Genomic DNA, 14463 nt, shown 5'->3' with positions numbered 1-14463 from the left:
ATAAATTAAATTAAGAAACACAGTCAACTCCTTAGCTCTTCACTCAGGGCAGCATCTCTTTATCAAGGTTGTCCACTGGTTTCAACCAATGACTAAAGAGTTTTTATCCAGCCACGCTTCATTAAATTTACATTTCCCCATAACCTCAGAAGAAATTGGTAAGCTAGCTAACGTAACAAAAAAACGTTAAAAATATAACGGCGTCAGTCAACCTTTCCTGTGGAATGCTGAGATTTTCTTTGATTTTTCCGCTTCTTCTCCTTTGCTTGTTGCTTGAGTCTGTGTTGTGTTGTTTTGCTTTGCAGTCTATGGTTGTGGTGCTGCAGCGCGTGATCTTCATTTACTGAAGGCATCACGTGTTCGCAGTATTTTGTAGGGGTGTGCCGGTCTCAGAATTGGTGATGACGGTTATGACGTGAGTCAAATGTGACGGTTTATAACATAACCGTCGGGGGGGGGGGGGGTATTAGTTTGAATAAACGAGCAGACACTGATTAGCTACTTGCTCTACGTTTATTTAAAATTAACAGCAAGACAACTAGCAGTGAATGTGCTTTCCATTAAATGATCAATCCTTAACAAAAAAAAAAACAACTTTGCAATGAACGTGTTTGTTCTAAATAAATCACACACAGTAAACAAAACCTTTTAAAACAGTAGGCTACTTGTAACAAATACCGTTTTTCCACATTATTCTGCACACAGGCTCATCAAGATTTTCTGTTTTTTCCGTTGCCATCTGGTTTTTTTTAACCCGAAATGTGCCCATATAGGCGATGTAACATTTTTTTTTTTTTCGCAACGAGATCCATCGGTTTTACCTTTCTTCACGAAGTTTTAATTTGAGCCGAAACATGTTCCGTCACCTCCGACGTTGGATCCGGAAAATTTTTTATTGGATCCGCACCTCAGTCCTATGTCACTATGGGAAATTAATCGCCTAAATTAAAAAAATTTAATTAATATTTGTGTAGTGTTAAATGTTGTTCTCGATAGAGATACGCAGATGGGGTATTATTTCATCCGCAACCACATCACAAAACTCATCATCCGCGCCAACGTTTTTTGAGCAAATTTCAAAGCCGCACCCGCCCGCCATCCGCTGATTGTTTTGCAGTCTACGGACGATGCAATGCTTTGCTGATAAAAAAAAAAAAAAAAAAAAAAAAGCCATTGTCTGTTCTGGAAAGGATGCAGCAAAGATATTTAATGCTAGAGTATGAGGCATAGGGCCTACGCTGAGTTTCATTTACGATGAGATGCGCTCTAGTTCACAGTGCAGTGCAAGTGAACGCGGCGCGCTGGCGCTTCCATGTCACGGTTATCATTGTCTGCTATACTTGCTTTTTATTTATTTAAAAAATACATGCAATTGGTTGATGAAACATTTATTAAAAATTAAGATAAAACCTACAAAACGAAATTTGTTTTTAAGAAGGGTTTTCTACAAAGCAAAATTAATGAAGTGGTAAATATCATGTCTGACGATTTACAAAACTTCATTAAGTGGTAAAAACCTGTCTCCCGTATATTGCGCATCTTATGATCCTATCTAAAAAATGAAAATAATTTTTGATAAAAAAAATGTTTGTAAAAAAATATTTTAATGACACGGTTTGGGCAATAGAGAGTTCTAATGACGGTGTTCAACTATAACCGCCGGTCTCACGGTGTATATACTACACACCCTAGTATTTTGTACTGTGACCCGGGGCTGCTAGTGCGTTCTCAGGAGGGCCACTCTTTATTTATACACGTCATTTAATCAAAATAATCAGGTTGACAAATGAAACTTTTGAGGAAAATTACAATACTTGAAAAGTTACATACAGCACAATTTTTAAGCCCAGACATCAAAATTCAAGACTTTTTAAAGTCTTTTTAAGGTGAGAAATGCGGTTGCTGTACCTGCCAACTCTTTCATCCCTTCAGTCCCTTCCCCTTTCTAAAAATAAATGAGAAATGCGGTTGCTGTACCTGCCAACTCTTTCATCCCTTCAGTCCCTTCCCCTTTCTCCTCACCACTGGAAGACGATGTCACGGCATTTCCCGTGGGATCCTGGGAGTCAGATTTGGTCTGTATGCCTGAGTTGGGTGCAGCGAGCTCAGGAACATTAGTGCTGCCCACCTCAGCAGTCGGGACAGCTGAGACTGAGGCTGAAATATCAAAGGACAAATCTTTTTAGTGTTTAAACACTAACAGATGAGAGATGCAATGATTTGGCTCTAGTTTCAAATGCAAATTATGAGGATTGTAGCTGCGTTCGAGAAGAGTCAAGATTACCACACGCTACAAGTCTTCAAATAATGACACAGAAGAAAAACTGTGAAAACGTCTGTGAAAGAGTGTATGGTCTGGAAAGCATTGCACTGATTTCTAAGCATCGCATTTGCATATAAAAAGCTGAAATACACTACTATTCAAAAGTACGGGGTTGGTAAGATTTTTCATGTTTTTCAAAGAAGTCTCTTATGCTTACTACGGCTGCATTTATTTGATTAAAAATACACTAAAAACTGTAATATTGTGGAATATTTTTACAAATTAAAATGATGGTTTTCAGAACAAATACATTTTAAAATGTAATTTATTCCTCTGATGCAAAGCTGAATTTTCAACATCTTTACTCCAGTCTTCAGTGTCACATGATCTTCAGAAATCATTCTAATATGCTGATTTTCTCAAGAAACATCCCATAATATTCACAGTTGAAAAAAACAGTTCTGCTTAATAATATTGACACGAACAAAAATAAATAATATTAATATAAACATAAACATATAATAGAAAATTCAAAAGAACAGCATTCATTCGAAACAAATCTTCTATAATACATTTCATTTTGTCACTTCACATCAAATCAATTCAACCCATCCTAACAAAAGAAAAAAATTAATTATTTAAAAAAAAAAAAAAAAACTGACCACACTGAAACCTGACCTTTGAATGGGTGGTGATGTAAGTATTTTCAAAAATTGCTTCAGACCAATGAGCTTGAACAATTCATTCACAAAATGACATCACTACGGCTTGCAAGCAAATTAAAAAAAAGCTCTACACAAGGGTCATATAGAACAAAGTAAAACTACAAAAATGCTAATTAATTATAGAAATTCCCATGACTTTTTCAAGCCAGAAAAACTATTTTAATTTTCTGTGATTTACATCCTGTAGAAATTATAAACTTCATTAAAACATATGCTTAATATGTCATTTCAACATTTCAGAAATATACTGAAGATGATGTATGATCAACACAAACCAGTCAAAAATTGTGAAATTACTAGAGTGACAGGAATCTCTCTCACCATCTGCAGAAGTTTGCTCATTCGTTGCATTTCCGTTACTGGAGTCTTGTTGTGGACATGATCCGTTCGAGTTCATCTGATCGTCCGCAGCCGGTTCACCAGCCACAGTTTTTGATTCCAGTCTGGCCCTCTCGGCCTCCTCTGCCGCCCGTCGCTTCACCTCCTCAAGCTCCGCTTCCTGCTTGGTCTTCAGACGGTCCAGGATCACATCTGGAGGAAATGGACAGAAGAATACTCTCAAGATACTGAAACAGCGCAACAGCTGTCCAACATGTTTCTCCAAACAAAACATTCCTGAAACTCATACAGGTTTAAAATAACTCGAAGAGTAAATGATGACAACATTTTCATTTTTGGGTGAACTACCCCTTTACTCACTGAAATGCAGTTTCTTATACAAGTTATGTAGTTTTAAAAATAAAGAGTTAGCATTTCAAAATACCACATGAATCAAAGTTTGCATGCAGGAAGCAAAACGAATGCATAAAACATCTGCAGCTTTTGATAAATACCTCTACAAGATGAATCTCACTCTAGTGCAGGTGGAGCTGCTTTTGCACTGCTAAAAATAGTGGAGCGGAAAGACACCTTACAGTGATCTACATTACATTTACATTCCATCACATTAACTAATATTGAGTCAGATATAGTCACTGTATACTATGGATAGAGTTTTGCAATGTGGTTTGCATCTTAACACAGTTAACTAAAATAAGGTAATACAACAATTCTTTACATTTTCTTTTTGACGCAACTTCACTGCATGTTAAATCTGTGAAATCAAAGTCCTTATTTGCAATGGGACTACTTAAATACTTTTCATTTACCTAACTGGATGTATAAAAATCATCTAGTAATATTTTAATACTAAAATTAAATTAGGATGTAATAAAAATACTTCACAGAGCAGGTTACTAAATGGATTTGTCAACTGAAATAAATTATGTTTATTGAAAGGCTTAATTTAATTACACGTCATTTTAATTCAAATACCTTCACTGAGAATTATTTGAGTGTATTTATTAACGTTGGGCCTTAGTGTTAATAGCCTAAGCTGTCATTACATATAACAGCTTAGGATTGTCTTAAATACTTTTAATAAATATAAATGCCCGCATACGTTTGAAAAATAACTGCTGTCATTTCCATGCAGGAACGCTGAAGTCTTAACTTAAAGAAATGAAACAGTCCCTCTTTCACAGAGCAGACAAGAGACCAGCAGAGTCAGCAGTGTCGTGTACTATTTAAAAAAAGGGGGAAAATGAGTGTGGGTTGCTAAAATGATCAGTTTCCGCAAAAAACAAACAACAAAAAAACTTGATTCAGACAACCTGTGTGTCCATAAATATGTTCTTCAGTTAGTCAGACGTTAGGAAAGTTCAGACATCTACTTTAAAACGTAGCAACTCAGAAATGAGACAATGAGGAACATAACGTTCAGTGGTCATCACTGGTCTCATTAAAACAGCAGCTAATATTCATGATCCTCAAAATAAAGGGGCCTGCACACCGTGATTTAAACCAGTAATAAACAAGTACAGGATAGCAGCATGTATTTATTAATAAATAAAATTAGAAGCAATAAACTTGATTTCATGCTTGCAAACAGTTTTGGAAAAACCTAAGACAAATAAAAAAAAAAAAAACCTTTAATGCATTTTATTGTGAGTAAATCCTGCAAAAATAAATCTAAAGTTAGTATTTGAAAACAAAAAAAAAAAAGTATGAAAAATTACAAAAACAAACAAACAACACTTAGACTGTCAAGTTGAATGTGCATGCAATTTTTATACCATTTTGGAACGTGCATTTCCAAGATGGCAATAAAAAGTGAGCTATATGGTTTGAGCACTTTCTTACCATTGGCAACGGTGAGGTATGCTTTGTTATTCCCCCGGGCCTTGTTAGTGAGCTCCTCGGTGATGTCCATGTGAGAGTGAACCTCCTCTCTCATCTCCTCCAGCACAGAGCAGAGGTCATTCTCCCAGTAGTCTTTGTCCAGATCCTCCAACATCTCGGCCAGCTGGACTTTAGTGCTGTAGTACCAGGTCTGCTTGTTTTCACCCTCACCATCTTCCTCTCTGAAACAGATCAAAACAGACATGTTACGTACATTCAATACAGGTACTTAACGGACTTTAAACTGTATTTTTATATTCAGAAAGCCTAGTTTGAAAAGTAAGTGATGTATTCAAATTTTGACAACCACAAACAGCAACAACAACAAAAACCCTTTTATTTGGGCTTTCCCTGGAATAGGTTGGAGGACCAAATCACTGACTGAAACTACTTTTCCGATCATGCATTTTAAATATCAGTAGCTGGGTTTCTATCCAAAAGCTAATCTTTTCAAAGTTCACAGACAAACTAATATAGCCTAGCCAAAATTAGTAAACAACAGTAAATAAAGCAAATATCGAAGCAGCTTTCCAGCGCTGGAGAGAACTCAAGGAGCGGGAAGGACTCGAATCGGATGCTGAGGTTGCAATGTTTTTTTTTATAGGCGAGTAACGTTGATTTTTACACAACCCAGGGACAGTAGATGAAATTTAGCTCTGTAGCTAATTCTGGGGCAGTTTTCTGACTGTCTATTGTCCCTGTCAAATAATGAATTAAATAAAAATAAATAAAACTTATCCGTGTTGGCTTTTGTTTGAATATGCTTGTGTGTCACCTTCACTGGTTTCCGCGATCATCGCAGGCATGGTTGTGTACGTACGTGTGGGGCGGCGATTTCAAAATAGGGGCGAGATACTGTTGGGCTATGGGCGTGTTTGTTTTGGTGCATTCAAACATCAACATCCTATGGGAAAAATCGCTTAGTGCACCTTTAGGCTATGTTCACACTTGCCGTCTTTTTTGAACAGAAAAAGTTGACATGGGCGCCTTTTTAGTATAGTGTTTTGATTACAAATAGCAGCCGAGGGTGTCTTTTGTTGCTATAAAAACAGCTGCAACAGTAGCCAGTTGCTGTGTGGTGCAGAAATGTCGAGAAAGATTTAAGCCGGCTCTTGCATTGGCTGTTTGAAGTTAACGGGGAGGAGAAATTCGGTTCACAAAGACGTTTGTGGGCGCACAACATTATACAGGAAAGGAAGCTCGTATGATAAGTCTATCTACTGGCATCTTCTCCACTTTTTCTTGTTGTCATTGGTCAGCTGTCAAAAAGGCGCTTGACGTTTTTTTTCAGAAAAGTTTAACTTTTTTCAAAAGACGCCGGTGATGGCATTTAAAAAAGCGCTCAGGACTTTTTGGAAAACACAGTTTCCTCCATAGGATTATAATGTAAAACAGATGCTGGCAGCTTCAAAAAAGACGGCAAGTGTGAACATAGCCTTAATGTTTTCTACGTCAGAATTTATTCTGCAAATGTGTTTCTATCTCCCATTATTTGCATTAAAACCACCTCAGACAAGCATAAAAACTTTTTTGCAAATTCTTGAAATTTAATGTTTCTATCACTCCTTTCTGATGTGATACTTCAAAATATTTACTTACAAAAAAAAACTTTCACAAAGATGTCAGCACGTGAACGACAGGACCACACCTTTAGAAAATATCATGTTATGTGCTCTATGTCTATACTGAAACTGCTTAAATGAGACTATTCAGGAATATTATCGTCAACTTTACTTGCATGAATACAGTAAACTCAATTTACACTATATAGCAAATCTTCCTGATTTTTTCTTATTTCGTCACAAAATGCAACTATATTTATCACCCAGCTCTTTATATAAAGTCGGATAAATACATATCGCCAACTTTATCCACATTCTAACAATATACTTGCGTAGAGCGAGTTCATTTCAGCTGCTTGATTGCTTGTATCGCCACAAAAAGTAAACTATATGATCGCCAAACTCTTTATTTAACGTTTAACATACAAGAAAATCCCATTTTATTCACACTCATTCAGTTAAGTCATATAGGGCGATATATACAAGATAGCAAATCTCAACTGCTTGATTGTTTATATCATGACAAAATTATATAAATGTAATATAAATGTAATTTGCAATCTGAAAGCTGAATAAACAAGGTTTCCATTGATGTATGGTATTGTTATGATAGGACAATATTTAGCCGAGATGCAACTTTTAGAAAATCTGGAACCTGAGGGTGCAAAAAAAATTAAAATAATAATAAAATCGCCTTTTAAGTTGTCCAAATGAAGTCCTTCGCAATACATATTACTGAAGTTTTGACATATTTATGGTAGGAAATTTACAAAATATCTTCACGAAACATGATCTTTACTAAATATCCTAATGATTTCTGGCATAAAAGAAAAATTGATAATTTTGACCCATACAATGTATTGTTGGCTATTGCTACAAATCTTTTGTGCTCCAGGGTCACACATTCTCATCCAGATCTAATCTGCCAGATGCGACTATAAGGCATGAAGATATTACAAACATATGATCTTCTGTAAAGCTGCAATACAAATAAATCTGACGGTAAAAAGGTTAATGGCATTAGAAATGGCAAACATGACACCTTTCTTCAGTTGTTTACATTGCGAATACTCACATAATAATCCTCCTGTTGAGAAACCAGTATTTTCTTTGATGCCGGTCGTAACCAATGGGCTCCTGCCGGATGTACGGCCGGCTCTTCTGGAACTCGGTCAGACAGTCTGTCACGCCGGACACTTTGTGTGCCACACAGATCTCACACTGCCACTCGTCCTCGGGCACCTCCTCCAGAGGAGGCTTGACGCACTCCAGGTGATACACGGCCGAGCAGGTCTCGCAGCACAGCAGGTCGCCGAGCCGGTGACAAACCCGGCAGTGGTCGTCGTACTGGATGACGCCCTCGGACATGAGCTCCTCGCGGGCCAGGTTGGTGGTGAGGAACTGGTCCACCAGGAACTGCAAGACCTTGACTTTGCTCTCCAGCGGGCTAAACGGATAGTCTTCACCCTCCAGGTCAGGGAGCACGTGGTGGTACTCTGGGTCGCTTTCGCAGTATGCACGCACCACTTCGGGCCAGGTCATGCCGTCGATGAAGTAGAGCGTGGAGTTGACACTGTCCTTGAGGTCCGCCGGACCAAAAGTGGTGTTGGAGGTGTCCTCCTCCCTTAAGATGGCCTTGAGCAGGCAGATGTGCGTCTCCGCCATCAGCGTGCATTGCTCCTGTCCGACCAGAGCGGCGCAGAAGTCCTCGAAGCGGAACGGAGAGAGACGCAGGACAGTGCTGAAACTGCGAAGCACCTCGTAAATAGCCGAAGCGTTGAGTAGCTGCTCGTTGGGAATGAGAAGGTCCTCGGAGGAAGTGGGCAGCTGCAGAGGAGGAATCTCCTTCTGCTCCAGAATAGGAGAAGGCGGTCGCCTCGGTCTTGGTCTTTTACGACCTACTGAAACAGAAAGAATCAGAATCTGTTTTTTGATTGGCTGGAAGAAAGTCAAAGTTACATTTTCACGGAAGTCTCAATGCAAATTGCAATTTTACTAATGACTCTAATGTTGTTATGGTGTGTCTGTTTATATAAAGATTTGATTACAGATTTAACAATGATTAAAATAATGCATGCATAAGATGTTCAGTTTGAGAAAAAAACACATTGTTGATTCAGACAACCTGTGTGTGCAGTTAGACATGAATGATTAGGCATCTGCTTAAAAACTTAGCAATTAAGAGATAAGACAACGAGGAACATAACGTTCAGTGGTCGTGTATGCGGTATTAAAACAACAGCTAATATTTGTGATCCCCAAAGGAAAAAGAAGATTGTTGCATTACATTTGTCTGCACAGAACGGCTTTAAACAGAATCGAATGAATCGAGTATCTAATGAACATGTCCAGGATATCAGCCTGAGATTTTTTTTTTTTATAAAACAATGAAAGCAACAACACACTCGAACCTGTAAATGGTTAAAAAAAAATTTAAATGTATGTTTAAATGAAGGAAATAAAAATTGTAATATGCACACGATTTAAAATTCTGGGGTTTGTTTGGGGTTTTTTTGGTAAAGAAATGATTAAATTACATTGTAACAATAAATCTAACAAAAAATATATCAAAAACAATAACAATACATCAAAAAATTTTAAAAATATTTATATTTTAAATAAATGCTGTTCTTTTGAACTTTATCAAAGAATCCTGAAAAAAAAGTGTCAGTTTCCTCAAAAAAAATATTCTCAACCGGCGTGCAAGAAATCGTTTCTTCCTATAATTAATGTTGAAAGCATTCATATTTTTCAATTAGTTTAATCCGTTTTCAATGCTGATAGTAATAAATGTTTTATAAGCAGCAAACCAGCACATTAGAATGATTTCTGAAGGATCATGTGATTTTGAAGCCTGGAGTAATGATGCTGAAAACTCAACTTTGACATCAAAGGAATAAATGGCAGTTTTAAATACATTACAATAGAAAACAGTGCAACTGTCGCTCAAAAAAAAAAAAAAAACACATCTCAGCCCTAATTATCTCCCACAGGGCGGATAATTAATCATGACAGCACCAAAAGGCTACATCACAAGTGGCACTATGACGTCACGTGCGAGCACGACAGAGTGGCGGGACGAAATCCAGCGTCCTCCCGCGTCAGGTGCGACGGCGCTGGCGCTGGATTTCAAAACAAGCGGCCGCGTGCTGCCCTGTCATTAGCCGCACTCCAGCTCCGGCTCCAAAACACCAGCCAGACTGACACACGCTCATGCAAATGAGGCTGACAGCAAGTAAGACACAACAATATAAGATCTGAAGGAGCTTTAATGGAAGTTTACGAGATATGCAGACCATTTTATTAATAAATTAACAATCTCATCAGCTCGAAATCAATTAGCAAGATGATGCGCTAACTAACTAACTTCTGCTGCGCTCGTGTGTGAGACTTAAAAGTGTTCCCTTTCCAGTCTAACCTAAATTAAAGTGCAACCATACGACAAAAACGCATGATTTAGTGATGTTTATATTTAAAACACAATCCAGAGTGTGTCTGGGTTTAGTTCGCTGAAACAGATCAACGTTAGCAAATACACAGTTGAACGGTAACCGAACTTTTTGTTGATTTTCAAAACGGCTTTAGTTTCGTTCAATGAGAAGACGCGACTTGTAGGTTCAGAGCTTAATTAAGAAGCTCTTATTATGCTAAAAACACGCCGCAGTTGCAATTTGATGACAACGAGCGAGTACCGCGCTCGGGCTAAGCGCTCACCCCGCGGCCTCTGCCCGCACACACGAGCACCGGGATCCATTTTGAGCGTTTAGCGCAACAAAAGAGCGATCGTCACTCCGCGTGATTCACGGGTGGATCGGTCGCGAGGCGTCCCGTACCTGCGTTGCTGCCGTGGCTGCTCTCCGTGCAGAAGCTGGCATCGTCTTCCTCCAGATCGTCCAGCTCCTCCAGGTAGTCGGACTCGCCGTTGGCCTCTTCCTCTTCTTCCTCCTCCTCTTCGTCCGTCAGAGGCTCCTCCATGAACTCTTCCTCGTCTGATTTCAAGCTGACCGCGTCTTCATCCTCCTCATCGTCGCTCTCGTGGTCGTCGTAAACCACCCCGCTCGCGGTGCTTCGCCGCCCCCTGCCTCTGGCCGTCCCCCTGCCTCTTCCTCTACCCCTCGACGCCGCGGATCGCGCTTTCCTCCGGCCTCGTGTTGAGTGATGATGGGTCCCCCGTTTAGGGGTAACATAATCATCATCGGAGGCCCCCTTTGTCTTCGCCCTCAAGCCGCGGCGGGGTCTCAGGCCGCGCACCGGCCCCGCTGTGGGCTCCTGCGTTAGCTGGGCTTTGGGCGGCCTGCCTCGTCTCCCCCTCATTATGGATAAAAACCTATTCTCCTCAGTTTCGCGTTTTGCCTGCACTTTACACGCACCGAACCCGGAATTTCGGGCACCACCGCAAAGTTGATCCCGCGCGGGTGAGGATGCACTAGTCCCGCGGAGCCCCGGTCTCGGTTAACGCGAGAAAGCTCAAGACGAAGGGCCGGCGCGCCGCTCGAGCTCGCTCGCAGCCGCCATGTTCTTTCCTCCTCTCTGTCCGCCGACAACACACTGCAGGCCTGTGCGGGAGTCACGTGACCCGCGCTCCGACTCGCCGCTCAGCGCGATCTTTGTTGCGTTGCGCGTTTGTTAACCCGCTTCCTGAGCGCCTGCTACTGTCTTCGGGCTCCTGGGCGCCCGAAAATGCGCTTCTGCGTGTAGCCGGCTCGGGTTAGTCTTGTTTCGGAGCAGCGGCTCTTGTCATCTGTTCTCCATTTTCCTCTGCGCGCGTTAACTTCACTGAGATGGAGGCTGGACAGAAACCGATAGACTTTAGTCGCACAGCGAATAAAAACAAGCATGGAGTTTTTATTTTATTTTTTTTATTGGTATGACAGAACATGTATTTTCCATAAATGACGCACTTGTTTATGTGCGCGCATGAAGAAAGTAGCTTATAGCCTATTGTGACCTCTTCTTTCATTTTTCTTACTTTCTTTATTTCTTTCTGCTTATTTCTATGTGAATATAATTACATGATCAACAATAATCATATTTGATTTTCCATGCTGAATTTTACATAATATCTGCCACTTAAACTGATCAAAGACAAGGTTAAGATAAACATTTAGTTAAAACAAATGCCCTCTCTCTCTCTCTCTCTCTCTCTCTCTCTCTCTGTCTCTCTCTCTCTCTCTCTCTCTCTCTAGTGTGTGTGGTTTAAAAAAAGCTTTTTTTTTCAGTAAAATATGTGTGTGTGTGTGTGTGTTCATGTTGGTTTCATGTTTAAAAAAAGCTTTTTTTTTCAGTAAAATGTAGCCTACTCAAAAAATGTTGCTTGTACCTTGAAGACAACATTTCTTGTATGCTGCACTTTTCAAAAATAAAAGTTTTAAACATATTTTCAGGTTTTGAAAAGCAATGATAAAGTGTGTGTGTGTTGTTTGTTTGTAAAACACTTGACAGTTTTGTGTTTTTCTTGTTAAATGGAAACAGAATTGCTTCCTGCACGTCAGCTGCAAAACTTAATTTGATTTTCCAGATAGTGATAACATATTTGATAAAAATTGCTTTCACTTGTGCTTTTATTTAAAAAGTAATGCAAGATTATGCCAACACAGTTTTCTTTTCTTCAAGAATGTCAGCCGTCAGTGTTTTTGGTGGTCTCAGAAGTCATATCAAACAGTATAATAAAAATACTTTTATCAGATTTTTGTTGTTGTTTACTGTAAACAAACAACATTGTGACTCATCGACACTTCAGTTCCACTGACCGTGATTTTTATGCTCTTTCCTCTTTCAGAGTTATCATCTTGCCTGTCACAAAGGCCTGGGAAACCTCACACAGTCATTCACTCTTCAGAAAGCACCATTTTTAGCATCTACAGTACCGAACCATGTGCATAGCCCAGCCACCGGCTTGTTTATATAGAAGTGATCAAGAAAGTGGCAGAATTTTGCAATGCAGAGGCTGTGTCAGAATGCCAAAATATCAAGATCAAAACACAGGGGAAAAACATACAGAACCAAACAAACTAACACAGGCCTTGAAGAAGAAGCACTACACATACAAAGAGGCGCTGCACAGAGTTGAAGATGTTCACAACAGTGAGTGCTGATCCATTACTGGAGTGACACTGACCTCTGGTGGTTAAAAATACATAGTAAAATCAACTACATGATGTGTGAAGCTTCTGTGTGTAGATCTGAAGCTAACATGAACCTGAGCTACAGTCGTTCTCGGTCTTAAAGCCGGTTATGACGTAACAAGCACGCCGCGCCGCGCTCGAGCTTCTGTGTGTTCTTCCTGAGTGTCTCGTGCGAAGTAACGATTCCTCCGAAACAATGGTAATGAAACGCACTACAGCGAAATCAATCATATCGCGTTAGTATTCATACAAAAATCTCCCACAAGGTGTGCTACCTTACATCAAACGGACGAGTGGTTAAGGCGATGGACTAGAAATCCATTGGGGTCTCCCCGCGCAGGTTCGAATCCTGCCGACTACGAGATTTATTCGTTTTTTCATTAATACACCTTCACTATATTAAACGTCACAGATTGGTCCAAAACACGTCTATTAAACACACATAAAAATGAATCTCATTCATAAATATCATATTTAATTTTATTAGAAAATGTAGGCTACGTTATGTTATAAATACTTTAAAATATAAAATATATCAGTTTTTTTTTAGCTGTAATAAGATCCTTAAAATTACTCACTGCTGGCTTGCACAGTGTAACTGCGCTTTTAAGAACAACATTTGACTTTTTGTAGCTGTTAGAAAAAAAATTAAATTGCCAACAGGTGGCGCCTTCGTACCATTTTACTGCGTTAAATCCGTGGATCGCAATCTTAAGATCATGGGTCATAGTTCTTATTTTGGGTTTCAATGTTTATATCTGAATTTATATCAGTCCAAATAGTCATTATTCACTCATTCCAAGCCTGCATTTCTTTCTTTCTTCTGTGGAATATGTTAGTCAGAGCATCAGACTTTCATAGCATCTTCTTGTCTAGGCCTATACAATGTTCCCTCTAATTTTTTTTCTTGCTGAGCAAAACTTTTCTCTAATGGGCGGACATTTCGGCCACCTGTGCAAAAACATTCTTTATACCAGACATGTACAGCGCGCACAAAAAAAAGTGTGTAACTTTTTAACTTTAATGTGCTATTTGTATTTTGTATTAGACCCGTGACTAAATGATGTACATTTTAGATTACCTGAGAAAACTGTATATGATATAATATATATATATATATTATATATATATATATAATATATATATATATATATATATAGTATAATACACTGCCTGCCATTCAAAAGTTTGGGATCAATAATGTTTATTAAATAAGTTTCTTATGCTCATCAAGGCTGTATCTATTTGATAAAAATATGAATATTATTTCACAAAATAATATTGTGAAATATTATTGCAATTTAAAATAAAAGTTTTCTATTTTAATATACTTTAAAATATAATTTATTCCTATGAAGCAAAGCAATTTTCAGCATCATTTCTCCAGTCTTCGGTGTCACATGAGCCTTCACAAATCATTCTAATATGCTGATTTATAATCAATGTTGGAAACAGTTGTGCTGCATAATATTTTTTTTTGGGACTTGTGGTATTTTTTCGGGATTCTTTGATAAATAAAAAGTTAAAAAGGACAGTGTTTATTCAAAATAGAAATTTTGTGTTACAAT

The 14463-nt window shown here is 38.8% G+C and overlaps 1 protein-coding gene and 1 long non-coding RNA gene across 10 annotated transcripts in view; one reads left to right on the top strand and one right to left on the bottom strand.

Moving 5' to 3' along the window:
- The window catches only part of LOC109049420 (nucleosome-remodeling factor subunit BPTF-like), a 36945-nt gene extending 25403 nt beyond the window's left edge, over positions 1-11542 (bottom strand). For 4 of the 9 annotated variants that reach the window (XR_006154247.1, XR_006154246.1, XR_006154248.1 and 1 more), the window contains exons 1-5: positions 10604-11541; positions 7846-8671; positions 5170-5390; positions 3310-3519; positions 1978-2157 (exon numbers count right to left, since the gene is read on the bottom strand). Coding sequence is in view for 1 of the 9 variants with exons in the window: in XM_042720632.1 (XP_042576566.1) it covers positions 1978-2157; positions 3310-3519; positions 5170-5390; positions 7846-8671; positions 10604-11084 (1918 nt within the window). In the remaining 8 variants the exon portion in view is untranslated. Of the gene's footprint in view, positions 1-1977; positions 2158-3309; positions 3520-5169; positions 5391-7845; positions 8672-10603 lie in introns of all 9 variants that reach the window. The other 5 variants (XR_006154241.1, XR_006154242.1, XR_006154244.1 and 2 more) reach the window with 3 other exon arrangements.
- Positions 9837-12719, top strand: LOC122136579. The gene is made up of 2 exons (XR_006154249.1): positions 9837-10005; positions 12550-12719. It is a non-coding gene; the product is annotated as an uncharacterized LOC122136579 (long non-coding RNA).
- Positions 12720-14463: the final 1744 nt, after the last annotated feature.

The sequence above is a fragment of the Cyprinus carpio genome, chromosome B3 (assembly GCF_018340385.1).
Source record: "Cyprinus carpio isolate SPL01 chromosome B3, ASM1834038v1, whole genome shotgun sequence".
Lineage (NCBI taxonomy): Eukaryota > Metazoa > Chordata > Actinopteri > Cypriniformes > Cyprinidae > Cyprinus > Cyprinus carpio.
This window is presented reverse-complemented; position numbering and strand designations above follow the sequence as displayed.